This window comes from Lolium rigidum, chromosome 5 (genome assembly GCF_022539505.1).
Source record: "Lolium rigidum isolate FL_2022 chromosome 5, APGP_CSIRO_Lrig_0.1, whole genome shotgun sequence".
Classification (NCBI taxonomy): domain Eukaryota; kingdom Viridiplantae; phylum Streptophyta; class Magnoliopsida; order Poales; family Poaceae; genus Lolium; species Lolium rigidum.
The window spans coordinates 225,455,166-225,482,822 of NC_061512.1; the positions used below are offsets into that span (position 1 = coordinate 225,455,166).

At 42.3% G+C, this 27,657-nt stretch overlaps 4 protein-coding genes across 4 annotated transcripts; 1 reads left to right on the top strand and 3 right to left on the bottom strand.

The window, feature by feature from the left end:
• Positions 1 to 56: 56 nt before the first annotated feature.
• LOC124653170 (putative BPI/LBP family protein At1g04970) lies at positions 57 to 4,300 on the bottom strand. Its single transcript, XM_047192236.1, has 6 exons — positions 3,856 to 4,300; positions 2,934 to 3,073; positions 2,274 to 2,628; positions 1,577 to 1,825; positions 953 to 1,078; positions 57 to 536 (listed from the first exon to the last, which is right to left on the bottom strand). The coding sequence occupies exons 1-6, from the start codon at positions 4,252 to 4,254 to the stop codon at positions 300 to 302; spliced, it is 1,506 nt and encodes a 501-aa protein (XP_047048192.1). The 5' UTR covers positions 4,255 to 4,300; the 3' UTR covers positions 57 to 299.
• Positions 4,301 to 6,836: 2,536 nt separating this feature from the next.
• Positions 6,837 to 11,173, top strand: LOC124653656. Its single transcript, XM_047192726.1, has 12 exons — positions 6,837 to 7,017; positions 7,127 to 7,188; positions 7,699 to 7,767; positions 7,905 to 7,986; positions 8,423 to 8,493; positions 8,992 to 9,093; positions 9,182 to 9,271; positions 10,032 to 10,106; positions 10,195 to 10,227; positions 10,320 to 10,400; positions 10,569 to 10,628; positions 10,702 to 11,173. Exons 1-12 carry the CDS (start codon positions 6,957 to 6,959, stop codon positions 10,879 to 10,881), a joined length of 966 nt encoding a protein of 321 aa, XP_047048682.1. The 5' UTR covers positions 6,837 to 6,956; the 3' UTR covers positions 10,882 to 11,173.
• Positions 11,174 to 14,942: 3,769 nt separating this feature from the next.
• Positions 14,943 to 18,381, bottom strand: LOC124653883 (probable disease resistance RPP8-like protein 2). The gene is made up of 3 exons (XM_047192943.1): positions 18,235 to 18,381; positions 15,236 to 17,901; positions 14,943 to 15,019 (listed from the first exon to the last, which is right to left on the bottom strand). Exons 2-3 carry the CDS (start codon positions 17,857 to 17,859, stop codon positions 15,004 to 15,006), a joined length of 2,640 nt encoding a protein of 879 aa, XP_047048899.1. The 5' UTR covers positions 17,860 to 17,901; positions 18,235 to 18,381; the 3' UTR covers positions 14,943 to 15,003.
• Positions 18,382 to 21,414: 3,033 nt separating this feature from the next.
• On the bottom strand, positions 21,415 to 26,174 carry LOC124652478 (glutamyl-tRNA(Gln) amidotransferase subunit B, chloroplastic/mitochondrial). The gene is made up of 8 exons (XM_047191493.1): positions 25,463 to 26,174; positions 24,498 to 24,707; positions 23,235 to 23,375; positions 22,942 to 23,145; positions 22,652 to 22,849; positions 22,118 to 22,186; positions 21,660 to 21,776; positions 21,415 to 21,559 (listed from the first exon to the last, which is right to left on the bottom strand). Exons 1-8 carry the CDS (start codon positions 26,084 to 26,086, stop codon positions 21,482 to 21,484), a joined length of 1,641 nt encoding a protein of 546 aa, XP_047047449.1. The 5' UTR covers positions 26,087 to 26,174; the 3' UTR covers positions 21,415 to 21,481.
• Positions 26,175 to 27,657: the final 1,483 nt, after the last annotated feature.

Consider the following 27,657-nt stretch of genomic DNA (forward strand, 5'->3'; position numbering starts at 1 on the left):
TGATGCCATTATGATAACAAAAACGAAGTAAAATTCAGAACGTAGCAACAGCCACGTTTACAAAGTATAATTCATGTTCATCTGGAAGAACAGCAGGTACATCATAAAATCGCAAATCTGCCAATTCTCCAATATAAACCTGGTGGTAGAGCAAATAAGACCAGCTGTCATCATATGTTAAGATTCGTGGAAGTATATATTTACAAGTTACAACTGCGGTTACTTGCAGACTTCCTTTCGAGGGATGGCTATTTACAGGTTACAACTGATACGGTATACAATACAACGAAATAACAGTGCTACATAGTGGTGACTGGCACACCTTCGCTGAGTGATCTTACAAACTGCTTTACTCTAAATGTCTTCATTGGTTCGACAAAGGCAACATCAGAGCTAACAATAATTCTTGACTCGGAAATGAGGATATATGCATCTTTGATGAGGAAGCCCTTGATGATAGGCAGTGGGAAACCTTGTCCGAGATACGAGTTCACATAGGGTACAAACAATTTTTTCAGGACGATCTGCATCACTCTCTGACAGTGTAACAGGATTAGCATCAGATCAGACATTCAGAAGGAAACAAAAGATGTTGATAATAGGTAATATTACGTATAATCAAACATATGTGCAGCTACATTAGTAACCATCGGTGTTTCTTCTGACATCAGGTTTAATACCTTGGTGAAGAAGGCATTTTCAATTATAAAATGGCTATTCTTTGATTAGTTAGCACCATATGTTCTTCTTCAGTAGAAGACCAGATATCTTCCTAAACATGAGGTGGCAAATTCCCAGCTCATCTCATTCCTATCATCTGGGTTATGAATTTCCCGTGCTGAATTTTACTAAAGGGTGCATTTGCATGCAGGTTTAAGGCCCTACCATGAGGAGACAAAAAACTAGAACAGCTGAAAGACAAGAAAAGCACATATAATAGAGGCCAAATTACCTGCACTATACTAGTATGGAGTTTGCCAATGTCGCTCCACTTCAAGTCGAATGAGAAATAATCCAATTCAACTTTCCCAACAAGATTATTCCCGGAAACACTTGCACCTCCAGAAACAGCAACTGACTGCAGAAGCATGTAGTAAGGACGACGATAATAGATTAAACAAGATGATACTGAGACATCACTTGTAAATTGTTGTATGAAATGTTGAAATATCAAATAGCATAGTTTAATTTTGGTTTCTTGAAGCTCTCATTGGGTAGGAGTTAAATATTGAGCCTGAAGCAACACAAAGAAAAGGTCTAAAAAGGAGTTCTTGAAGCTCTCATTGGGTAGGAGTTCTAAAAAAAAGGAGTTTGGGTTTCTTGAAGCTCTCATTGGGTGGAGTTCAATAGATTAAAGGAGTATCACATATTATATTTTAGTTTTAGTTTCCGTTTCTTGAAGCTCTCATTACGTAGGAGTTTAAATATTGAAAGCCTGAAGCAACACAAAGAAAAACGCCCATTTTATACTATCAGATGATGCATATGTGTTGTCATTTCAGTTCAAAAGATTATGTTCTATGAACTGAACATCTTTCGCTGAAGCACACAAAATCAGTGAAGATAAAAAACTCACCAGTGATATGCATGCAACTGGAACTATGTCACCAGAATCCAAAACGTTAACTATGACATCTAAGTCGACTGTGGCATCAACTCCACCCACATTAATCCTCACGGAGGGAGGTGATACAGCAGAAATATTCAATAGCATATCTTCGTTTGGATATTTACGGTACAACTTAGGAATCAAAAGCCTCCAGCTAGCAGTGTTCAAAAGAAACTGATCAGGAACCTTGTCCACTATGTGTTGTAGTGAACCAGCCTGCATGATCGAAGTATCATTTCAATCAGAATACACTACTTAATGCTTAGTATAGTACAGTTGGAACATCGAAAACATTGTCTAAAAAATCAAAACATCTAGGTTTGAGTTAGCAATTTTGCACTGACAGTGACATACTGAATAAACATATTCTTCTTTTGAAAGAAAGATTTGTTTTTACCATGATAACAAATGTTGCCCTCTGGATTAAACCTAATGAATGATACTCCCGCTAGTCTTCAAAGAGATGACTTTTGGACATTGACATGGTCTCCAAAACATAACTTTGAACATTAATTTCCACAACAATATAAAATCTAATACAACTGTTATAGGATGAAAGTATATTTCAAGACAATCTGTACATATGATTTGACAATCTGGTAAAAAAATGGTAGAAGTTTTCAAATATTAACCAAAATTATCTGTGGACTGGAGAGTATTATACCTTGAAGTAAAGAGCTGACACAGAGTTGAAAACTTCTTCATCCAATGAAATCCATAGCATGTTTGAAGAGCTGCCAAGAGGCTGTGCATATTTGGTATCACCAAAATGCATGGGTTTTGAAAGAGCAGTTTTATCAGATGGAATAAATAGCCCATCTATATCAAACTGAACGGAGGAACTTTTGAAGAGCGGATCATTAACAAATGTCACATTCACAGTAGCGACTTTATCAACATAAATCTCCTTTGGAATACTTTCCAGGAACAAGTCAAGCTTCGACGCACCCTCTGTTATTTTGTTCGTAATTGCATTTTCCACTGATGATCGGATATGATTGCTAAAACCATCTATGAAGCTACAAACAATAAGAAGGAAAATCAATTTATGCGGGTTAAATGGCATTGATTACTAAAATAGTAAATTTCGTTTAACAGAAGCCGCCTAGTGCACTTCAGAGTTCAGAAACATATCGTAATATACAAACACAGAAATCTCTCCATAAACTATGATACCCTGTCATGAAAAAAGTTAAGTTTATATATTTCACATAACTTCTGAAATGTAAAATTAATTTATAGCTAATATAGGAAAAACCATTTTGCTGTGCTATTCAGAGGAATTGATTAAGTATTTACATATGGAGAACTGTGAACCACGTACACTTGATAGAACCAAGATGATCCACCATTCAGAGTTATGTCCAAGTCTTTCATATAGCAGCCACACTCCGTGACGAACAGCTTGAGCGATCCATTTTCACTCTTCATCCCCATGGAAACCCCAACATCCATTCCTTCAACCTTAGTGAAAAGGATTCATGAATATTCCTTGTACCTTTTTCCATATAAAAGTCAAGGGTGTGTACTACTAAAAGTGAACATGTAACATATGTGTAGCTATCACATATGCAAGCACCATACTGGATAAAGCGAAGATTTAACAACATGGAAAGAACACTTCTAAGAAAAAAAAATCGAGAATTTCCAATGAATCTGTAACCGTTTGCAAAAAAGGCGTGTAACATGAATCCATTTAACTGGCTGCTTGTGCATGCTTTCAATGTAAATATTTTAAGAAAAATAATTATGATACTCCTCCCCTTGTCGAAATGAACAACCAGCTTATCATCACATCGCAATGTGAAAGAGGATTTCTGACCATGCTTCACTTACGGCACATGTGGCAAATCTAAGTTACCGAAATGCTGTTTGCTTGTTTTCTTCTTTCAAGGTGTTTAGCAACATCTAATTTCTACGGTTAAGTAAAACAACCATGCTGCTACCAATAGGTAGCTAAAATATCAGTATTCTGTCAAATAATTTTGTACATAGGTACCCATGCACTGAAGAGATGAAACTTCTTTATAACCTATGTATATATGTCTCGTGCAGAACATGTTGATAAGTATGATTAAGTTCCGAGTTAATTATTTGACGAGTATGAATTCCTTAGTTAACTAATTTCACCTTTTTCTTGATGAGAATGCAATTAATTTTACTTCTTATCATTAACACTTCAATCATTAACCTCTCAGGAACAGCACAACCAATCTAGTGACTGAAGCCCGTGAGATGAGATGTACCTGAATCGAAGCGTTCCCACTGTCAGAGATGGTGACGAACCAGGAGTCGTACGAGTAGCTCCACTCCATGGTGAGGTTGACGCTGGAGAAGGAGGCGGCCACGACGACCCCGGTGTCCCCGGCGGCGACGGTGGAGTCGGCGACGGCCAGGCCTTGTAGCACGATGTGGGAGGCGACCATGTGGACGGTGCCGATGAGCGGGATGTACACGGACTGCGCGATGTCGGGGACGCTCAGCTGCGCGAGGGTCTCCGTGGCTCGCGGCACGAGCAGGTCCTTGCCGAAGTCGAGGCCCGACTGCGAGATGACGGCGGAGATGTGCGGCGAGGCGGCGGCGGGGGAGGGAGTGGAGAATAGGAGGGCGACGAGGAGGAGGATGAGGAGGGGACGGGCTCCCATGGCGGCGAGGGGGCTAGTGTTCGCCGTCGTGGTGGTGGTGGTGGCGTCAGGGGGAAGAAGACATGCGCGGTGGAGGGGAAGCTTGCGAGCTCGCGATGGCTTTGACCGACCGACTGCTCATAGACTGCAAGTGCTGACGTGGCGGAAACGTGGCTAGATGGGAGAACATACGAAACAACTACTGTAGTACTCCGTTCCGTACCTCATAAATTCACTTTATCTTAACAAGATGAGAAAACATTTTTTTTTGGAAACACAGTACAGATTTAGACGCCTCACATATACACTCACATCTATAAACACCACGCACGCACACCTTACTCCTATGAGCACCCGAGAGTGCGTTCAAAAAACTTTCATCCGACGAATCTTGAGATTGACGAAGTCACCATAGGTGTCTCGCTGTCGACAGAACATCGCCTCCCACTAAAGAATATTCCGCATTTAATGAGACACCAAAGTTCAAACCCGGGTTTGAACTCTGGTAGGCTGGAGGTGCCACTGTCCTCCTAACTACCCAATCAGAGGTTGGTTCTCGAAAAAAAAATACTCTGAGCTAGTAATTGTTGTTTGCATGTTTCTAAATTATATGAAGTTGTTAAAATCAAATGAGGAAAAATGTGAGTAAAAGAAGGCAACTCGTACCTAATGGTCAAAATGTCTTGTTTTATCGTATTATTACTAAGAAGTCCTCTCTTAGCTAAAATAAGGTAAACCTCTTTTTCCCCGTCTCTCAACTAACTGGTACGTGAGGCTCTCGCGACATATGCGATCTAGGTCTTCCTCACTTTCTGCCGCCGCCGCCGATGCCTCGCCTCTGTGGCCTTCGGCCATGCAGGTGCAGTGCATCGCGACCCTCGTCGGCGGGAGGGCTCCACCCACTATTTTGTGGGCTCCGTTCTCCTTTGTAGTGTCAAAGTTTGTAGGGGCGACACTCAAGTGGTGGTGACGCCGCCTCGTGCAATAAGGTCTCCGCGGCTTCAACTCCATCTCGGCGGCAACATCGAGAGGCTTGTGGGAGTGGTGTTATCTTCGAGGTTTCGTCTAACTGTGGGGATTTTAGGATCGTCAAGAAGCTTCAGCGGCAGTTCATTCTTCTTCGTCTTTGGAACGGATGTGGTCTTCTTGACTCGTTCGAAGACTTCCCGTTCGTAACCAACAACGTCAAGCCGACTCCGGGAGGAGCGGCAGCGGCGACGCGCCGTCGACACGGTCTGGAGGTTGAAGATGAAGGGCATCTCAAGGATCTTGTTGTAATTTTCGTTTTTCTTGGAATGCTTTGTACTGTTCGCTGTTTCTTTTAATGCCAATGTCCTATTCGCAAAAAAAACTTATTAGTTATCATAAGTGTTATTGCTAAAATAAAACCGATATAGACTCTAATTGTTAGAAATTATTTAGGGCCGACTCTAGAATTTCCATCAAGAGTTGGAAAATCAATTCAACTAGTTTCATTCGTCTTTGACATACACTATGCTCCTACCCAGTCCAACCAGATGTCTATTTTGCCAACGGATGGTACTACTATAATGTGCCTTCCTTCACCCATTAATAACCATTGTTGGTGACATCATTGCCTCGACCATATTGCTAACCTCTCTCTATCTCTCGGGGTCGACCCCCCCAACACAACTGAATTTTCATTGTGCGGGTTTATCGTTCCTTTAGGCCTTGCGTGTGTATATGCATTTCGGTCCATAGGCTTGCGGTGACTATCATTCTCGTAGGCCCAGTCTCGTGGCGTGACAAGTGTGTGAAGTATCGGTGATTGTGCGATCTAGAGTCTTAGATCTGTCTTTGTTCCGTGTAGGAGTTCTTCGGTGACTTTGTTCACTGGAGTGGCCGACGATGTTTCAGATTTGGCCTTCTGGCTTGTTCTTTGTTCAGCGAAGCATGTTCTATATACATCTCACCTTATTTTCCGCTCATTTTTTGAGGGATTTTCCCTTCATTTTTAAAATCTGGTATTTTTTTTTTATTTAAGTAAAAACACGATCCCACCTTGCACCGCAAAGATAAGAAGTAGAGGGGCAACTTATGTAGGATCTAACTTTGTATAGAATCTGGGATTAATTTTTTTAAATAGACAAAATATGTTTAAATATTCTAAAAAGAAATTGACAGCAAACATCTGTGCTACATAGCATATGCAACCTCTAAAAACCGTAGATTCAAATTCGACCTAAAGTTAGAGAACAAAAAAATATAAATCGAATAGTGTGAAACCCCGTTCACCCCTAAAGCTAACACTATTGACACTAGAGTTTTACTTTTTTGTTTCTCTATCAGTAAATGGACTTTTGAGCTGATTTTTTTTTTTTTTGAAGTTGTAGATACAGCCAGCCCATAGGTACGATGTATACAAGTTTCAATCTTTTTTGCAAATTTTATGAGCTGATTCTATTGTCTCACCTAATGAACAAGTCTTCCAGTAAGAAGTAGCGTGTGGCAAGCTCCCTCAAAAAAAAGTTTGCTCGTTCTCGCTGACTAGACCCATGAGCCGACGAGCGGATGTGGCCTCCAAACCGAGCCGAGCCGAGCCGAGCCGAGCCGGGTCCAATTGTTCAACTCCAGCACCAGCTGTCCAACCCGCCCATCCCGCACGCTTTCCCCTCCTCCACGCTTTTACCCTACCCGCCTCCTCCCCCACCCACTGATCCATTCTAGAACCTTCCAGAAGCCAACGCGAGAGCCCGTCGGGCATGGCGATGGCGACGCACACGGGGGTCGCCGCCTCCAAGGTCCTCATCCTCGTCGGCGCAGGTCCTAACCCCCTCCCCTCCCCTCCCCGCCCTAATCTAGCGATTTTTGCGTCGGAATTCGATTCGGCTGCTGATTTCGATCCTGAAATGGTGGTTTGGCGTCGCCGCAGGCCTGACGGGATCGATCGTGCTGCGGAATGGTCGCTTGTCCGATGTGTTGGCGGAGCTCCAGGTCCGTGGACATTTTCAGCTGATGATGCCTTGTTAATTTTCTCGCTTTATCCATCATATCAGGGAATAAAATCCAACATGCTTATCTGATGAGTTTGCAAATAGGTCAATAGGATACCTCTGCCCTTTCTGTTTGGCGCATGATTAATGATCTGTACCCTCTTAAGTACGTTGCGTACTTGGATTTTACAACTATAAAATTAGAAGACGCAGGACGAACACAGGGAGAAAGTATATTTCGATACCGAATTTCACAATTGTTTCCGCTCTGTGACACTCATGTATGTATGAAATATATGGTGCAAAGGTTTTGATGATCTCATTTCCCGCGTAACAAGTGAATGCACCAATGGGCTCTCCAAATCACCCAACTTACTATTGCCCAGCCATTTCGTAGTGTCTGCCACACATGTGGAAATGGTTTAGATCTTTAATTCTTCATCCTGTAGTAAGTTATGTTGGCCTTCAAAGTCTTAGGAGGAACATTTCGTTTTTTTTTCTCTATTCTCAGGAGCTAATGAAGGGCGTGAATCAAGGAGAAGGTCCGGGTGCCCTTGACATGGCCCTTATCCAAGCGCAGGTATGCAGCTTTTTATACTTAGATCTTAGCATCAGCCGTTACATAAAATTGCACCAGCGTCCTTCACTTTCAGTAACTAACTTGTACTTTTTGTTTTGTTTTGTTTGTGTATTCCGTGTGCCGGTATTTGTTGCTAGATTCGAAATTTAGCCCAAGAAGTCAGAGATTTGACTCTATCAAAGCCCATTACCATTTTGAGTGGCAAATCTGACTCTGGAGGTACGTACCTGTCTGACCATCCCCTCTGTGTTTTATCTTTTGCTGTCTTGGCAAGCTATGCAAAACAACTTGATCATACTCCAAATAAAAATTCCATTACAGATTTACTTGTATTATCCAAGAACGGTTGAAAAATTCAGACAGACAGTTACTTAAGACTGTACTCTTATATCTATAACTTAAAGGAGGCTGTATTGATGTTTTCTGTAGAACTCATGAAGTATGTGCATCCACAATCTGATAATGAATGATTAATGAGTTTGACGTTCTTCAAAGCTTACAATTTAGAACAAGTAGACTGGTTTATGAAACAATACTGCTGCTATTGTTTTGATACAACGTCTATGAGCCTACAACAAGAGCTTTCTATCCCCATGCATTTTATTGCATTTACTTCTTGTATCATTTCTTTACCGGCATGTTCATTTCTCTTCAGGCAGTTTATCATCCTACATACTGCCAGCTGCTGCAGTTGGAGCATTAGGTTATTGCTATATGTGGTGTAAGGTAAGATAGATATACGCACAAAAATGTGTTTTAAGTCACAAATTCTCTATTTGCGATTCTTTTCACCAAGGGTCATGATATTTTACCTGGTTTTCTTCTCCACAAGTGTTCCTCTTACAACATTTATATACATCAGTAACTGTCTAACTGAAGAGAAAATAGGACTTTCTTTTTCATTTGTTGTTGTTATTTTCTTTTCTGCGTTGTTTCTTGCATATATCTGAAATCTCTTGGGAAGCATGCTTTTTCTACGTGGATCCAACTACACAGATAACTGGTGCATCTCCATACTGTCAAGAGTTTTAAATTGACTGGTGCATTGTTTCCCATGGCCACTAGGGTTTATGTCAAATCCTCAGATAATTTTTATGTTAATGATGGCTCCGAGTTGTTTTTTAATACTGTATGAAACTTGCTATGCAGAGACATACATAAAGTATGTGTGTAAATTTAATCTATCATGCTTTTAGTTTCTTATATGTTAATATCCTTATACAGGGATGGTCCCTCTCAGATGTCATGTTTGTCACTAAACGCAATATGGCCAGTGCTGTTGACAGCATGTCAAAGCAATTGGAGCAAGTTTCATCAGCACTAGCAGTATGTTTTAGACAATATTGTTTCAGTTCAGTATTATCTTCCCTTTAATATCTACTGACTAGAGACTGTGGGATTCGATTAATTTCAGGCAACAAAAAGACATCTAACTAAGCGCCTCGAGAATTTGGATGGCAAAATGGATGAGCAAGTGGAGATGTCCAAACATATCCGGACTGAGGTTTGTTGCTTTGGATGATGTTAGTCCTTAGCAGTGACATGATGACATATTGTATGATTCACACATGGGACTCAATAATTTTGTTTTCTACACATGGGATTCCATAATGATTCACTAATTTACATCAGCAAAACTAAATTGTTTTCTACGAGTGGGCGATTCAGTCATACAGTAGTTCATCTGGAAAAACGTGTCAGGATTTTTGTTTAGAACACGTGTCATCACATAAGAACATAGAAGTAGTTGTTGCTTACTTGTGATCATTCTTTGCTGGGAATGTTCATGATCAAGAGGGGCTCAAAACCAGGAACTGTGCACTACACAATTTAGTAAGCACAACTCTGTAAAAAGAATGTAGGGCATCCCAAGTACTTTTTTCTCCATATACCAGTAGGATATAATCACGGAGCAAAAAGTACGAACAACACTAGCACAAGCATAAGCAAGGTGACCCTCTTTGTAATTAATAGTCTTTGTAGACCGATCGTTTTTATATATAGCTTTTTGGTAAGCTATTGCTAGTGTTTGACTTGCATGCATGGAGCAGATATAGTTTAGGACTTTTTTGTTCTTCACTTTCTTCTGTAAGAGCGCCAAACACATACTCAGTTTTTTTTGTTCTTCCCAACATTACAATGGCTGTTTTGGTAATTTTCTTCGTATGTACTCAATGTTGTACACTTGTGATGCTATTATGCTATGAAAATTCAGTTTTCTTCTCAGTTCAATAAATTCATGTAGTTCTGTTCAATGTTCACAGGTCATTGATGTTAAAACCGACCTATCTCAAATTGGCTTTGACGTTGAAGCAATTCAACAGATGGTAGCCGGATTGGTGAGTTTGAGTGTCCTGGAACCATTGTGCATAAGCCTTTGTCCAAGACCATATTATTGTTCTGACATTGTTTATTTACCATTGTCAGGAAGAGAAGATCGAGTTGCTTGACAATAAACAGGTGACTAAACGTACTCATGACTTCATGAGTGTCAATGACTTATGGAACTTCCTGAAATTCTGTTTGTTCTAACCACTTATGTTTAATGACAGGATGCGGCTAATGCTGGTATATGGTACCTTTGCCGAATGGCAGGAGGTATCAAAGAGGGATTAAACACCAAGTTTTTCCAGGTAAGCTGATCATTTGTACATGGTTATGATTGTGTGCAGTGTCCTTTTTAAGGCGTATTTGTTAAGAGATCTCATCATGTAGATTTGACTATCGTGTCATGATTATCGATGTTATCGAGATGGTTTAGCTATCTTTCTGATGATCCATATCTGTTCTTCATTCCACAGGAAGCTGATGAAAAACTCAAGCTCTTAGACGTGGCTCAAACTGAAAAGAAGTCGGTGAAGGTAAATGACCCTTTCCTCAGATACTTGCCCTCCTACCCAGGTGATCTCAATTTTTGAGCAATGCATATTATAGGGTCTTGAGCTATTTCTGGAGAGCAGCACCAAGGAAGTGAAGGCAATCGACTCCAAGCCTAACACCATTGCACAGAACGATGCCAAGAAACCCATGAAAACGTTTGACGTGCCCCTTAAGAGCGCTGCGGTGCACAGATCAAACAGGGTCTTGTTTCGGAAGGAAGGCCTCGCATTGTGATCAACGCTTGCCTCATCGCTTGCTCTGTACATTGCATTCTTGATTGCTTTGTTTGATAGAAAATATAGAAGAATAAACCTGCATCCGGAGCGATGATTTTCCAGGATAGACAGGTGTGGGGTTTTTATCTGTCGAAAGCAACTTGTATCTTTTTTATTTGTATTTTGATTCAGTTACATGTTTTGATTTGATATTGTTCACTTGTAAAGAAAGTGAGGGAGAAAACAATAAATGTAATACGTTTTGCTTTCCTGTTGTATTGGGTGGAGAGCCTGCAGGCAGCATTCTTTCATTTTTCTTGATACTGGCACAACATAGAGTAATAATAGGTGTGCAGCCGTTAACGAAGTATCTAGTTTACCACTAAAAAATATTGAATTTTCGAGATACAACATTAACATATCGTGCATGTACCAAACTGTACAAATCCATGTCAAAAAATCGACTAAAACATGAGCATCATGTACCGTTTGTTTGCTTCAGAGTTGATACTGTTCATAGCTTAAGGGCATCTCCAGCGGCGCGACGCATTTCGGACGTCCAAAATGTCCGTTTGCGTCGCGCGGCGGACGCTCGACAAACCGTTTTTGTCCACGCGTCCGTTTGTACCTAGGGGTGGCTCCAGCGGGCCGACGCATTTTCGCGTTTGCATCAATTTATGAAGTTTTCAAACAACAAAATAAGGAAATCAACAAAGTCATAGTTATTACATTTAAAAGTTGACATGAAAATAAGATACTCCCTCCGTTCCTTTTTAATTGACTCGGATTTAGTACAAATTTGTACTAAATCCGAGTCAATTAAAAAGGAACGGAGGGAGTAGTATTTCTCTAGGCATGATCTTCATGGCCAGCCAATGTCCACTGATGCTCAATCAGATTCGTTTGCAGCTGTTTGGAGACGTTCTCGTCAGTGACTTCTACATTCCTATGTAGATAGTCCTGCCAAGATGAAGCTCCAGGAAGTGGCGCAACCAGCTCACCTTGGAAATCTCATTGGTTCTTATTGCGGCCATCAGGACGCTCGTTCTCAACGATCATGTTGTGCATGATTACGCAGCATGTCATCACCTCATGCATGGTCTTCAGCGACCATGTTCTTGCCGGGTGACGGACAATTGCCCACCGAGCTTGGAGCACACCAAATCCGCGCTCCACATCTTTCCTACAAGCCTCTTGCATCTTGGCAAACCTCCTCGTCTTCTCGGAGTTTGGATTACGGACAGTCTTCACCAATGTGGCCCAGTCAGGGTAGATGCCATCAGCAAGATAATATGGCTTGTCATATGCATTTCCATTGATCTCATAGCTCACCCGGGGAGCTTTTCCTTGCATGAGCCGGTTGAAAACCGGTGATCGGTGCAACATATTGATGTCATTGTTGGAACCGGCCATGCCAAAGAATGAATGCCAAATCCATAAATCTTGAGATATGACAGCTTCAAGAATGACAGTTTTTTCCTCCTCATGCCCGCTGTACGCACCCTGCCATCCAAATGGACAGTTTTTCCACTGCCAGTGCATGCAATCTATGCTGCCAATTATTCCTGGGAAGCCTCTAGACTCGTTGATAGACATGAGGCGCCTTGTATCCTCAACAGTTGGCTCCCTACAGTAATACTCTCCGAACACGGCAATCACGGCTCGGCAAAACCTGTACATGGCCTCAAGACAGGTGCTCTCACCCATTCAAAGATACTCATCGAATATATCCGCAGCCATTCCATATGAGAGCATGTGAATAGCCGCGGAGCATTTTTGGTAGGAGGTGAAGCCTAACGCACCTATTGCATCGCGCCTGCATTGGAAGTAGGGGTCGTAGTTTCTGACGCCCCGTAGAATGACCAAGAACAGGTCCCTTGACATCCTGTATCGGCACCGGAAATTTTTTTCCGGGAAGATCGGATCGGTGAGGTGGAAGTAGTCCTTGTGGAGGCGGGCCTGCCCTTCCACTCTGTTGCGCGGCAGGTTTTTGGAGCGGCCCTTCACAGAGCCCCGGTGCTGCGGCCCCGGGTTAGAGGTGAACTCGTGGATCATGGAGGCCGCAGTTGTTGCCAAAGTCTGCGTCGACTGATCGGACTCCTCGTCGGAAGAGGAGTCGACGACCTTCGTGCGAAACTTGTCCAACATCTGCCACATGTCCATCTGCGTGGGTACAAACTGCGGATCAATGGCCGCGCACGATAGCGCAGAAAACACGAGTAAGAAACCTACCGACGCAATTGACCGAACAGGTCGTGGGCGGCGCGGAAGGGCGGCGCAACCGGGAGTGTTTCGCCCGAAAACAGCCGGCAGGTACGCGGCGGAGCACGCTCCTGCTCTCCCGCGCGGCAAGAACGGAGCCGACGTCGACTACTGCGGCGCTACGGCCGGACGACGGCGCTAGGGGTGGGGGTGGTGGCGTCGCACTAGGGCAGGAAAGAAGGGGAACAAGAAGCAAATCAAAGCGGTCGATTTCCTGACGTGCAGGACCGGGTAAGAAATGGAGGATGCTCCAAGCGACCGTCGAGCGTCCGCGGAGACGCAAACCTGACGCATATTTGGGCCAGGTTTGCGTCTCCGCGGACGGCCCGGTCACTTTGCGTCGCCCCGCTGGAACAGGTCCTAGACGCATTTCCGGTCACGGCGGACACTCAGTGACCTTTTGCGTCGCGCGGCTGGAGATGCCCTAACTGGGTTGTTTCTTCTGCCGTGTGTCGTGTGAGTCGAATTTAGATCGTGCCAGTGATAGATGTTCAGCGGATATCATCTTGGTGAACTTCCTCTGAACCATAGGTCCAAACTCCATAGCCCTCTGAAACTCTGAAGAAAGAAGTTCTCGCGAGTCGCGACCCGTTGCCATGGAGGTGGCGTCGGGAAAGGACGGGCGAACCATTGTGGATTCTGAATGCACCTGGCAGCTGGTAATCTCTGCTCGAGCACTCTACCCTGGAGTGCTGCACATACCCCTTTGCCTCTAGGAATGAGCCGCTCTCTGCCCGTGCGCCCGGCGACGGTCCCCCGGCGGTCAGTGAATCCACATCGGTCAGCGACCCCTCCCGGCACCGGCAGCGCGGTGAGCTTCTCGATTCCATTTTCCGCCTTCTTTTTGTTCCTCATTCTGAATCCTAGGTTTTGATTTGGCGCAATGTAAACCCTAGTTCTCAGAGATAGATTTAGGGGAGTTCTCAATAAAAGAAAAGAGATGGATTTGGGGTGAAATAGAGCCATAGCGGTGTGTTGAGGAGAAGAGGCACTATGTACCTGATACCATTGTCATACTGCATTGCATATGTGATCATGTGTCATTTTCGTTTTTTTTTTTTCTTCTGGAAAATCCATTTTCCTAGTATGGAGTAATCTATTTTGCGGATTTTTGTGAGATTAAAGAATGAGAGAGAAATATGAGAACAGCTTAGCTCCAAGGGAGCCCCCAGCACACGCCCTTCTATGGTGAGCTGGTCTTCGGTGGGGAAAGCAAGCAAGGGCGGAGTTCCATTTCCATTGAATAGCGAGCCAAGTTATTTCATTCTGTAAAAAGTTCCTGTATGGGGAAATCATGGAGATAGTCATCAACTCTAGAGCATTTGCGAATAGGATCATCTACTCTAGTGCATTTTATGAAGGTCAACAAACATGAGACAGTTCATAAACTTTGACTCAATTGTTCCTGTAGTTCAACATAGCTAGTCAGCACAAGCTCAGATTACAAATTGTGTGAACCGACTAAAGTTCTGGTGGCTAGCATGCCCGTTGTGCGTGCCACCCCACCATGGTTTGATGCAACCGTGGCCACAATTCTGGATGTCCCATCTTCTTCATCAAATATGCCGAGGGGCTTATCTCACCTGGCTCTTCACTTTCTTTTTCAAATTACAAACCATGTGCCATGTACATCAGAGTTCCCCGGTATACACATTTAGTAAAATTTACATATGAAATATTGTGTTCACGCTTATATAAGTATGTAACAAATAGTAGTGAAACAAATTCTTAAGCACAGTTCACAATTTGCCGGTATCAGGCCAGTAGCTCATGGGAGAAACCTCTGCACCTTCTGGAAGGATATTTATTCTTCGCAGCGTCTAAGATAGGAGCAAAGTTAAATTACTCCAGCCCCCTATTTTTCATGCATGCCAGCTTGTTACCTGTCATCCTTTCTGCAGGAGGGACATATCAGAGTAGTTTATTCATAACTCATAAGTGTTCAAGATAGCATGTTAAATGTTGAAACTGAATAGTCTGTCTTCCAGTGAACTATAGATGTTATGTTACTTTTGAGGGTTTTCATTGTCAGGTGAAAACTGCAATATGAGTGGATTCCATGACAATGTTCTACCAGCTGACAATGGAAAGATAGCACAATGTGTACTTACGGGATCTGTACATGCTCAAAATCCTCCTCACTTGACCTGATGATGACCTCGCGTCCTGCCCTATGGAGTAGGTAGCATTGTACTTGATCCAACTCGGGCATCGCTATCACTTTCACCTTCTTAAGTTCCTTCAGTTGCTGCAATCCTTGTGGAAGTGCCTTCAGCTTGGTGCACTTGCAGAGAGTTAGTATTCTGAGCTTCGGCATTGCACCATCCTCCAATATCCACTCCTCGATATCTAGATCGTGGAGTACCAAATTGTAGAGATCTGGAAATCCACCAGAAGGGCAGGTCATGGTTGCACCAGTATAGGACTTGACCCCTATTTCTAACACATTCAGGAACGTTAGCCAGCTCCCAAGTGTTGGCATGGGGTCTTCATCATTCAGCAAATTAGGACAGCTAATTTTTAGCCGTCTCAGGTTGCGCGGGAGGAGAAACAGATCAGGAAGTTGTAGGTCGTTGGGCACACCAAACCTGTCCTCACATGCCCCAACCATTTCCAACTGTTTGATAATCTGGTAGTGCTTCCCAAAACACTGGGACGGATTTCCTTCCATTCTACCAATCACTGCTTCCCATTGCTTTGGCATGTTGGACGACAGGAATATGAAAAGACATTTCAGGTTGCTTTGCATGGTGATGTTCTGCATGGACCATGACTCAACTTTGTAGATATGGACATACTTCAATGTCAAAATGCTCAAGAGAGAAATAGGAAGTGCTTCCATTGTGGCATCTCTCGCATCAAAAGTATGCAGGTTTGCGAGATTACTAACAGAAGCAGGAAGTACATATGTGCCACCTTTCAAGCCAAGATACCTCAGATGTACCATATGGCCGATCTCTCTAGGAAGATGCCATCTTGCTCTCATGCCATCAAAGTAGAGCACCCTCAAGTAATGTAATCCCTTAGAAGGGAAGACTTTCCATTCTAATCGAGCTGCATTGTGGATCAGCAAGGTGTGCAGATTTGGTATTACAACACCAACTCTTACGCAAACAGAGTCATGGAGAACCACTCTGTAAGCTCTCATTTCATCAGAATATGAGGTATCCACTTCATTGCTGGAACTGCAGTCTTTAAAGAACCCTTCTCTTCGAGCTCGCCCAATTCCCCAGTCACGCAACACATCATGCACTTTTATGGTCTTGATGCACTTGGAGCTCCTCTTTTCAATTAGGATCATACAGCGCTGTGCCAGTTCTTCCACATAACTGATTGCTGTTTCTTCAAGGGAGCATCCACGAACATTTGGTATAAAACCCTCTGAAATCCATAACTTTGTAAGTAGGCCAACCGGGACTGCATAGTCTTCCGGGAATGATGTGATGTACAAAAAGCATGCCTTCAGATTACTTGACAGATCATAGTAACTTAGGTCCAGTATGGCTCTGATGTCACCTTCATTCTTCATTGCATCCCAATTTATGCTAGTAACCATTCTTTTCCACTCGGTAATTTTGAGGTTCTTTGAAAGGAAGCCTCCTATCACTACAATTGCAAGAGGCAATCCATTACACTTGAACGCAAGTGTCTTGCCTAGTTCTCTGAAGCTATCCAGATCATTTCTTCCATCGGCAGCATAGTAAGGGAATGCCTTCCTGTTGAACAACTCGATACTTTCCTCGTTGTTGAGGAGCTTTACCTCATGGATTATTTTTCTTGTATTGGGATGATTGGAAATTGCTGAATTGCGAGTTGTTATAACTATTCTGCTTCCATTTTTTACATTTGGAAAGGTGGCTTGGATAATATCCCAATCTTCTTTTCTCCATACGTCATCTAAAACTACAAGGTATCTTTTATCCTTTAGAAAACTGGATATCTTCTTTATAATTTCTATCTCTTTCATTTCTCCTATTTCTTCGAAATCTTGAGTACCCATGGCCCCTTTAGCGATATCCTTTAGTGCACCATAGGCTGTAAATTGCTGTGAGATACATATCCATACAGACGAGTTGAAATGTTTTTTTGAGACGAGATTGTAGACCTTCTTGGCAATGGTTGATTTTCCTGCTCCTCCTGGACCAACAAGTGAGATGACGGTGAGATCCTTATTCTCCAAGTCAAGCAGTTGATCCTTGATTTGGTCAATTTGACTATCAAAGCCAATGACATCGACCTCATCCTCGAAGTCAGGAAGTGTCAGCCTCCTAGCGCGCAAACTTTCGTTCTCATCCATACTATACCTCGTCTCATTCAGGCTAGTACTAACAATGCTATATTTTGTGAAATCTTGGAAGATTGTACGCACTCTTGCCATAACTTTATCAATCCTTTTTCCTATAATGTACAGATGCATCCAGTGGAAGGGGTACTGAGCACCCTTTGATATGGCACCCATGAAGGACCGTTTTCTGTTGCTCTCCCTCGCCAAGATATTCGCCATGTCAATTATGATCTCAACCCTGTAAGCTACATCCCTGACCTCGGACACCAGGTGGTTCACCATTTCGCCTCTCTCCATCCTCGTATCGGTATCTCTGAGGAAGCACTGCATGCGCTTGAGCTCGGACTTGAGGGCCTCCACCTTGCCAGGAACCTCGCTCAGAGAAGCAGCCTCCTGAATCACAGTGGCTCCTACCCTGTGCAACACTGTGGCAACTGCTTGCTCGGCCATCTCTCTCAAATTTCGCGTTCTGGAAGCAGGGAATTATGCAACCTACATACAGATGATCATAAACGAGGTATGAACGCCTGATTCATGTACTGAAAGTTGAAACACGTACTTGTCAAATAAAAAGTGATCTATCATTTATTCCCGTAATGATCTGACTCTGTTCCGTACTATCAATGTGTTCTGGAAAGAGACAGTGGATAGCTAAATTCTTTTTCCTTTTTTTTGACCATGAAACTTTTTCCCCTACGGTGTGATTTTCAATTAAATGAGGCAAAAATTAGAAGGTGACCATAAATTCTTTTTCCTGTTTATTAGAGTTCCAGAGCCAGAAGACAAGATGCAACCTCTCAAGAGAGTCTGAACTAGGAATCGTACCTCTGCTATCCGCCAAGTGAGACAATGGATTCTGCCATCCTGGATTGTGGATCTGGTTGCCTAGAGCAGCGGGCGTGTTGGATAACCATCCGAAGTCGTCTCAGGCCATGTCCCTGGCAGAGAGATGTTGTTTCAATACTCTGGACAGCAGCGTGGACGTTGACTCCGGGTGGCTGTCCTGACGGGTTCCCGACTTAGTGCGCTGCATCATTGCATCAGTTTGTCCATCCAGTCACCTATCACGGAAGGTATTATACTCAGCAAACGATTTGTATGGAAGGTGTAGAGTACTTTTTTCCTTTTCTTTTTGGTGGATTGCTGGCGGGGCTTTTATTTACTTGTAGTGACGCCGGTCTTCAGAGAAGACTCTCCGTTCCTGGCCAGGATCAACACAAGTGAACTATTTGTTGATTGTCCACTTTTCTCTTTAGTTTGGACTTTTAGGTGAACCCCACATCGATCCCTCGTCTAAGGTTTGAAAGAGTCTAGAAGTGAGGAGTGTCGCGTTTTGGAGACCGAGCTACATGTAGCTCTTTATTTTTAAACTTTCAGAATTCATATTTAAAGTTTTTTTAAAAATTGAAACAAAAAAATTTGGAGACCGAGCTACATGTAGCTCTTTATTTTTATACTACAATGGTGTAAAATCTCAAAGTAAACAGATGTATATTCTAGGCTACACGAAATTGACAAAATCTGACAAATTTTATAGTCTTGAAATGTGCACTATTCACTATAAAATTTGTCAGAATTTATCTTTTTGTGTAGCCTAAAATATGAAGTAGTTTGTATTGAGATTTTACACCATTGTAGTATACATCATTGGATATCTCTAGAATTTTGTTTCAATGTTCTTCAAATATTGAAATATGAGTTCTGAAAGTTTTCAAATAAAAGGCTACGTGTAGCTCGGCATCCATTTCAAGTTTTCCTTAGAAGTGAGAGGCTACATTTATCGCGTCCCGTTGTCCACTCCCAACTCTTCTAGCCGCTTTTGAGCAGGCAGTATGTTGATATGTGCCATCCTAGAATCAGAGTCAAGCTATTTAACTATCCGACATCTTCGTGACTCGGTCTTGTGTCTATAAAAATGAGTTTCGTCATGTGGTTGTTTGTGAGTTTAAGTTGTAAGCCGTGTGGCATGGTGTGCGTCTGCGTGTCTTTGTGGCCATTTTTGGCATTGTAATTTGTATTGGCCTTCTTGGCTGTCCTGGCTTTTATCTTTTTTATGAATATGATATGTCCTGATGACGTATTATAGGAAAATAAGGAATATATTCTCTCTGTTCTAACTTATGTTGCATATAATTGTAGTCATAGTCAATATTCTAAAAGCTTGACCAAATACATATGAAAAAGTATAAACACCTAAAATATCGAACTTATATTATGAGAAGTTGAGAACCACCATGAAATATATTTTCATAATGTATGCATTAGATATGCAATAATTAATGTGCATGTCTTTATTATAGCCAACCTTCTTTGACTTTGATTAAAAATTATATGCAACATATTTTTGACAGAAAGAGTATTGCCCAGCTTCTTCATTTACTTTAGCAGCACACAAATCTTAATGGGCTCGCCCATTGGCCTATCCTGTTGTGGTAGTAGTTTTTTTTTTTCTGTATACACTAAACAAAATAAAAGATTCTGGTGCTAACTTAAATAGATAAAATATAGTTTCATGTGACACCTAATTTTGGTTTCTACGGCTTGTAAGATTTGTGTGTATACACTAAACAAATGTTCATGCTACTAGTGCAAAATATTCACTAAACAAAATTTGGTAAACATATTTTTTTGTATGTATTTCATAAACAAATGTTTTTTGACTTCGACGATGGAGGGCGAGGACAGCGGCGCGCCTTCAGCTCGTGCTAGTGTCCGTAGTCGTCGTTAGGTGGTTCGAGTACCAATTTGTAATTTTTTTTACTTTTTAAGTAATTTGTACTACTGTTGATGATTATTAATAGATCGAATTTCTGGTGAATTTCTCACAAAAAAATCATGTATTTGAAATCCCACGTCAACACCTTACCGGTGGTCCAGAGGCCAGCCAGGATCGATCGCGTCACGTACGTACGAGATCGATTTACTCCCTTGTTTGAGAGAAAAAAAAAAGGGACGGCTGGATCCAGATAACCTGGTCCAGGGCGCCGTTATCCGGCAAGAAAATGCGCAACACATTCCGACGATCGACTGTAGTAGCTGGAGCCGTTGTTACACGAGATTATTGTTTTTCGTACGGAAACACTGCCTCCGAAAAAATGCAGCAGAACGGCGTCACGACTCCCGACCGAGCTGTGCCTGTGCCTGCACGGATCCCCTGCTGCACGCTGAGCTATGGCTGCTGCGTGCACGCCAGATCATCGGAGGAGGCAGGAAGTCAATGCGGCGTGCATCGCGAAAATTTGGAGGCATCGATCGGCTGCCCGGTTTAAACCGAGACCCGTCTCAAGAAGCTCCAATCCCGATCGAACGGGAGCAGACGACCACGCCATCTGACACACAACACCACGGGGTAAAAAAAAATACTCCTCTGCGCCACTGGGTTAGGCATCGGAGCATCTCTTTTTCTTACCAGGGTACCGAAAGGGACTGGAAAGTTTTTAATAAGACGGCTTGCTTGCTTAATATATTACCATTTAAAAAAAAAGCATCGAAGCATCTCTGGTGGCCGTAAAATGGCCGCTTAGAGCAAGTACAATAAGTACAGTCAGCTGACTATAAGAGATAAAATATTATAAATTTGCTTAGTTGGAGGAGAGAGGTTAGGAGAGAGAAGAGAAGTGGACTCTTATCTAATACTACCTCCGATTCAAGGAATAAGGCGTCTTCGTTTTACGCGATTTTCGTTTGACTAATAATTATTTCAAATATATAAAGATTGTTTATATGAAATTAATATCATTAGAAAGTATTTTTCAATATGAATCCAACGATACTAATTACATGTAATATAACCAAGATTTCGTTGCTTAATTTTTATGGTTAAAGTTCGTCTTGGAATACGCGTGCGCCTTAGTCCTTGGGACGGAGGTAGTACTAGCCAGCTCTATCACGTCCTTCTAGCACTATGTGAGACTAAAAAGTGGACCATGTATTGTAAAAGTACTACATTTTTATAGCTTGCTATTGTACATGCTAGCTATAAGTTGCCTGTAGATGAGCCTGTGGGCTTTCACTTTCATTTGATGGTCCACACTCATAGATAATTCCAGTGTGCCGAAGCCTCCATCGGCAATTAATTGCCCTTCAATTTCTCCCCCAGGATTTTGTTCAGTAGAACAGGACTCGCCTTACCCTTAGATGCTTTCATCACCTGGAAACAATTTTAAGAATATGATCAGCTCTCATGACTGCAGGGGGCAAACAAACAATTAGCGAGGGGAACATAGCTCCACGTTCAAGAATCGGCAAACCTGGCCAGCAAAATATCCCTGCAACTTGGTTTTCCCAGCCCGATACTGCTCGAGTTGCTTCGGATTGTCCGCGAGTACTTTATCTACCATGGCACCAATCGCTCCTGGATCTGCTATCTGCCATTTTCAGCAATACAATTTTCCACTGAGATAACCCAAGCAAAAAACTACATGCACTGCAATCTCGTCATCTACAGTAGATGATGAGCACACTGCCGATCACATCAGTAGACCATGAAACAACTATTAACTATCTCATAACAATATAAATCAGAAAGAGCACATCATTTTATTTTGCTTTGCTTTCAGCATTGACACTACAATAGCTGTTTGGTTGTTCCTCAATGAAAGGAAAATACCAAAGCGCAGGTGACACTGGTGGCAGAGGTGCAGTGATCCTATTTTTTTGAGACATCAAACGATTTTGGTTCAAAACGGTTTCAGTATGACCATATTACCTGAATCAAATCTTTTTCCTCTATCACAGACTTAACAGTTCCACCTTTGGCAATGAGCTCAACCAGAATCTGCAAGGGCAGAACCGAAAAATGGTATTATAAGATTATAACAATACGACTAGTGGCAATACTTTAAAGATTGTAAGTTCATGAAATAACACATCAGGAAGGCAAATTATTTCAGAATAACTGAAGTTCATTCTTGTGCATGCAATCTGAAAATATTTCACTAGTAGGCAGCAGTGGAAAGAGAGAAATTGTTTCCTTTCCTCAAACACTTGCTTTTACCATCGCTAACCGATTATTAAAATCATTTTTTGAACTGAAAACCATGCAAATCTTCAGACCAAAATAGTACAATTATGTTTTGTCAAACTCAAGGTTTGGCCATCATAACCAGTGCAGCAGCAGCACAGCACCATCAAATGGAAGATACTGCATATAGCCAAGAAGTGTTGTGCGTACACAACAGGCTTTAACTAAATTACAGGTCCAAAAGGCGTAAAATACACCAAAAAAATAGTTAAATGTTACCTCCTTTGCAATCTTCCCGCTGATAGTTCCATTCTTAATGGATGCAATCATTTCAGAAAGCTCCAGAGGTGTTAATTTACTTTCATGGATAGAGAGTTTTTCATCCTTCAGATAAGCCGTCATGTCACCCATGATCCAATTGGCAGCCAGCTTTGCATCAGCGCCATGCTCAAGTGTAGAATCAAAGAAATGAGCAACCTGGGACGATCATACACAGGTCACACTTCAAAATATACTTGGATAACAGCACATCCATGAAGTGTATTGAAAGCAATGTCAAAGATGATTACATTATCATCATTAGCCAGGAAAATAACATCTTGCATGCTGAGACCCATGTTCTCATAACGCCTACGCTTTGCCTCTGGAAGCTCCGGCAATGAATTACGAATTTCATCAATGTACTCACTAGTGAGAACAACTTCAGCAAGATCAGGCTCAGGAAAATATCTGTAGTCGGCAAGTCCCTCCTTTTTTCGCATTGTAAAAGTTTTCTGAGGATGCGGAGAGTGAAATGAATTTACAGCTGGTAGAAAAAGGCCAATAGGTGAAAACACAAATTAGACAACAAGATGGGGCAAACCTGAGAAGATTCATCCCACAGACGGGTTTCTTGTACAATTTGATCAGCTTGGCTTTCTTTGTGAAGATGAATCTGTCGGGATATCTCATAATCTATCGCCCTACTTATTTCATTAAATGAGTTCATATTCTTTATTTCAACCTGTCATAAATTAGAATTGAAAGAAGCATGTGACACCACATTTCCATCTTACTGTAGCAGTGAGTAGACAAAACTCAGAGAATTTATCTGCTTAATATAATGGTGCCGTTGTAATGCCCATTGTTGCTAAGATTTCATGGTTCAGTCCCAATCGTCTTAACAGCATAATTTTTTTGAAATTCATGATGGGAACTTTTTTAAGACAACTTTTTTCTCCTCAAGCACGCGTCTGAACATGTTTTCTATTGCAATAGAAGAAGACCGCCAAAATAGCGAGAAATGTAACACATACAGGGCACAGAAAGAAGCAAAGATATAACGGAAAACATAAAAAATTATCACAAGCATAAATGAATGATTTTTATTTCGAACCTCCATACAAAGAAGCAAACCTCTGGGGCATCGTTAGTTCGTAGGTTTTTTAAAATGCAGGAATACAGAAAACATGGGAGTTGGATGTCATGCATGTTGAATCCAACAGGAATTTAAAACACAGGAATGAGCAATCCATGTTGTTTAGTTGTGCCACAGGAGAAACGCAGGGATTTTTTAGAAGGATTAGGTTTTGCCATCGCGATTACTGAAACAAAAGAAATTTCCATGAGCTTGAAAATTTTCCTTTGGAAGTGCATGCAAGCTCGTAGGAACAATTTCTATGCTTTCTAATCCTACAATCCAAATAAGCTCCGCATAAAGAATTTCCAAGAGAATCCTCCAATGTCAGTTTGAGAAAAAATTATATGAAATCCTTTAACTGAAGAGGCCTTATAAGTTTGAGATATTTCTGCCATTCACTAAAAATGGCTAACCAAATAACTTCCTTATGTATGCTCCCTATTATAGCATGTGATGTCATGTTTGTATGCAATACTGAAAATATCAAAGACAATGTATCATGTTCCTATGGATAAAGGGAATTTATTATGTAAACTTATAAATTTGTAAAACGAATTTAGGCTTTAATGGACTAATGTGTGCCTCTGACATAAGTTTGTGTATTGATGAATTATCATATAATAACACCTCGATGCAAATGTTGTCGACGTCGAACATATTAATATAGAATCAGCTGGGAGTTCCTCAAACAAAAAACAGCTGGGAAAGTAAAGTCTTGATAATTACCTTGGTACCAAATTCTGATTGTCCAATAGGCCGGACAGATACATTCACATCACAGCGGAGGGAACCTTCCTGCATGTTACCGTTGCCCACTCCCAGGTATCTAACAAGCCTTTGCACCTCAGCACCATACTCAGCAGCCTCTATCCCTGTCCTCATATCTGGCTCTGAGACAATCTCTAGCAAAGGAACACCGGCTCTATTCAGGTCAACCTAGCCAACCAGAATAGCAGCCACTGATTAATAACTTTAAATTTGTACCTACTAGTGTGATGATCCAGTACATAATCGTGAGATGATCCAGTACATAATTGCATGATGATGAATTAGCTCGGTTTAATTCTCATGTCTACCTGTGATTTTCTGTCAAGATTGGAGATGTAAGTGTACACAAGTACGTGGTTTGCTTTTACATAACCACAAATGTATTGACACCTTCTTGTAGATTGTCATAACCTGTCTTCTTGTATCAGATTTGAGAAGGCATCTTAGGTTTGATGAAAGGCGAATACATAAAAATATTGATCTTGCATTAAATGCAGTAAAGCTGCCCTTGTCAGATTCTGAATTTCAGTTGAACAGAAAGCTTCTAGACCAGGGGCCGCATATATATAAGTAAGTACAAGTCCCCATTGTTTAAGAAAAGAAAGGAGGTATCCCCAGCCTCTGCATCAATAGATGCACACAGCCTCATTATATGCCCCATCTATCATCAAATGTATAAGAAACCTAATCCCCTGTACTACTTATGTTTTAAGTTCTAGGCAACATGTTTAGAAGAATTTGTCTCTAAAGTAAATTCAATGACTCACCATCTATAGCATTTATGAATGTACTGGTCTAGAAAATATGATGATGCACTGTGGTGAATGTCACTTTCCATGATTCCAGAGCCATATTAGCATATTATAGCAGAATAGCACGAGAATACAGAAAACATGTACTTAGCTAGGAACAGCAAGGCAAACCTGAGAGTAATTCCCGGATTCAGAGTGAAGCAGTTTGCCAGCATCTTCTTCCATATGAACCCTCGTGACCCCAAAACGCCTGTGACCACCACCAAACTCCACTGGAAGATCCAAATCAATGTAACCCTTGTCGGCAATGGGGATGTCAAACTGCGAAATCTGGTAGCCCTTGGGCAGGTCTGGGTAGAAGTATTGCTTCCGATCAAACTTGGATGTCATGGAGATCTCGCAGTTGAGAGCGAGGGCTAGCTTGACTGCGCATTCAACAACCTTTGCATTCAGAACCGGCAATGTCCCCGGGTGGCCCATACAGGTGGGGCAAACAGTGCTGTTGGGCTGGGAGCCATAGTCGTACGGGCAGGAGCAAAATGCCTTTGTGATGGTCGATAGCTGGACATGGGTCTCGATGCCGATAACCGCTTCGAAACCTTGCATCTTCTGCTCCGCCGCCTCCTTGGCGGCCTGTTGAATTGATTTGGGCGCTGTCTTGGGGTTAGTAGTCTGCACGCTCTCCACCCTAGTTGTGAAGCGGGCTAGTGGAGAAAGTCGAGTGGTACAGAAGAGGCCTGCATTCGCTCTAAATAAGGCTTGTGTACTGATCCCTCTGAGAAGCGTTAGAGCCATTGTGGCCAGTGTGCCTACTGCGATTCACAGTCTACTAGGTGAGGCACAACCTGCAAGAGGAAGAGAACTTAAATCTTGAATAGCCTGGATTTTCAGGGTGACAAAACAAACCTGTAATAGCATTAAAAAAAAAGTAGTACGGTTACAGTATAGCCAGCATACTTTGATTAGTTCAGGTGGCTACAGAAATGATAAATCAGTCCAGTGATATCTTTTTTGTTGCTTACAGAACCAAACCACACCAAAGATGGATCAAGTCATGTTTGTTCTCCAGATGACACGGCAATCAGAATAATCAATCCTACAGTGAAGTAGTTTCTACCATACTTGATTGGAAGAAAAACTATGAAGCTAACAAACGAGTAGGCCCGTAGCCAACGAGCAATTACGAAGTTGGGAGAAAATGCAATGTTACTAGAGGAGAGAAGGGCAGCGGGGGGAGGGAAAGCAGGAGTGGTGGGGACGGGAGCCGTGGATGTGTGCGCCAAACCCTCTCTCAAATGTCCTGCAAAATAGTGGTAGAACATGATAAGGAAATAAATGGAACACCTAACCCTAACCAAGTAGAAGGATCCCCATTCCAGAACCCCAAACCCTATTAACGAAATCGTCCAAGGATCAAAACCATGAACCGGGTGTGGATGTGTGCGCCAAGGGGAGGGGGGACTCGAAATTACCTCCCGCGAGTTGGGTTCGAATTGGGATCGAAGCGAAATCTCCGGAGGTTCGTCGAGGATGCGGGGCGGACGGAGCTCGCCGCCTCCAGAGTCGGGACGAACGGGAGGAGAGCGGCGCGCGGCGGGCGGGGTTGGGATGCGGCCGGCGAGGTTGGGGAGTGGGACGGGTGGATTGGGAGAAGGAACCAGCTCAGCTCAGCTCAGACGGGTTGGGTTGGGTTGGGTGGATCCGTGGATGGGCTCGGGTTGGGTCGGGTCGGATCGGATCGGTCTGGTGCCCGCGTGGTGGTATATGGTTCCAAATTTCCAATGGCATTTGTGGTCTGTTTACACTTCAAAAAGCCTGTACGTTTGTGCCGCAAATTCGAATTATAAGAGCGTGTGCGAAAATTTAAAATAACCGCTAATTTGCGGGTTTTGGTTAGAAAACCAACGAGTAGATCCTATAAACGAGGTGACTCGACGCGCAAAAAAAAACGCTCCTGGGCGTGTGAATACAAGGGCTCGGGGCAGAAACAGCAAAACGAGAAATTGTGTCATCAAAATCGGAATCTGGATGCTCAAATTATAGTCTTTCTCGTTTTGCTGTTTCTGCCAGACCAGAATTTCCGGGCAATAATAAAATGGTTATTATAATATATCTTTATGTTTATGATAATGTTTACATACCATGCTATAATTGTATTAACCGAAACATTGATACATGTGTGTTATGTGAACAACAAGGAGTCCCTAGTAAGCCTCTTGTATAACTAGCTTGTTGATTAATAGATGATCATGGTTTCGTGATCATGAACATTGGATGTTATTAATAACAAGGTTATGTCATTATATGAATGATGTAATGGACACACCCAATTAAGCGTAGCATAAAGATCACGTCATTAAGTTATT

What these genes read in the sequence shown, in the direction of transcription:
- LOC124653170 (XM_047192236.1), bottom strand. Translation starts at nt 4,254, where the DNA reads ATGGGAGCCCGTCCCCTCCTCATCCTCCTCCTCGTCGCCCTCCTATTC. An exon ending in TGTCAGCTCTTTACTTCAAG is followed by an intron (nt 1,826 to 2,273) that starts GTATAATACTCT and finishes TCGATCATGCAG; the next exon opens with GCTGGTTCACTACAACACAT. An exon ending in TCCATACTAGTATAGTGCAG is followed by an intron (nt 537 to 952) that starts GTAATTTGGCCT and finishes TTACACTGTCAG; the next exon opens with AGAGTGATGCAGATCGTCCT.
- LOC124653883 (XM_047192943.1), bottom strand. Translation starts at nt 17,859, where the DNA reads ATGGCCGAGCAAGCAGTTGCCACAGTGTTGCACAGGGTAGGAGCCACT.
- LOC124652478 (XM_047191493.1), bottom strand. Translation starts at nt 26,086, where the DNA reads ATGGCTCTAACGCTTCTCAGAGGGATCAGTACACAAGCCTTATTTAGA. An exon ending in AATCCGGGAATTACTCTCAG is followed by an intron (nt 24,708 to 25,462) that starts GTTTGCCTTGCT and finishes CTGGTTGGCTAG; the next exon opens with GTTGACCTGAATAGAGCCGG. An exon ending in AGGAAAAAGATTTGATTCAG is followed by an intron (nt 21,777 to 22,117) that starts GTAATATGGTCA and finishes TGAAAATGGCAG; the next exon opens with ATAGCAGATCCAGGAGCGAT.
- LOC124653656 (XM_047192726.1), top strand. Translation starts at nt 6,957, where the DNA reads ATGGCGATGGCGACGCACACGGGGGTCGCCGCCTCCAAGGTCCTCATC. An exon ending in AAGTTTCATCAGCACTAGCA is followed by an intron (nt 9,094 to 9,181) that starts GTATGTTTTAGA and finishes GATTAATTTCAG; the next exon opens with GCAACAAAAAGACATCTAAC. An exon ending in AGTTGCTTGACAATAAACAG is followed by an intron (nt 10,228 to 10,319) that starts GTGACTAAACGT and finishes GTTTAATGACAG; the next exon opens with GATGCGGCTAATGCTGGTAT.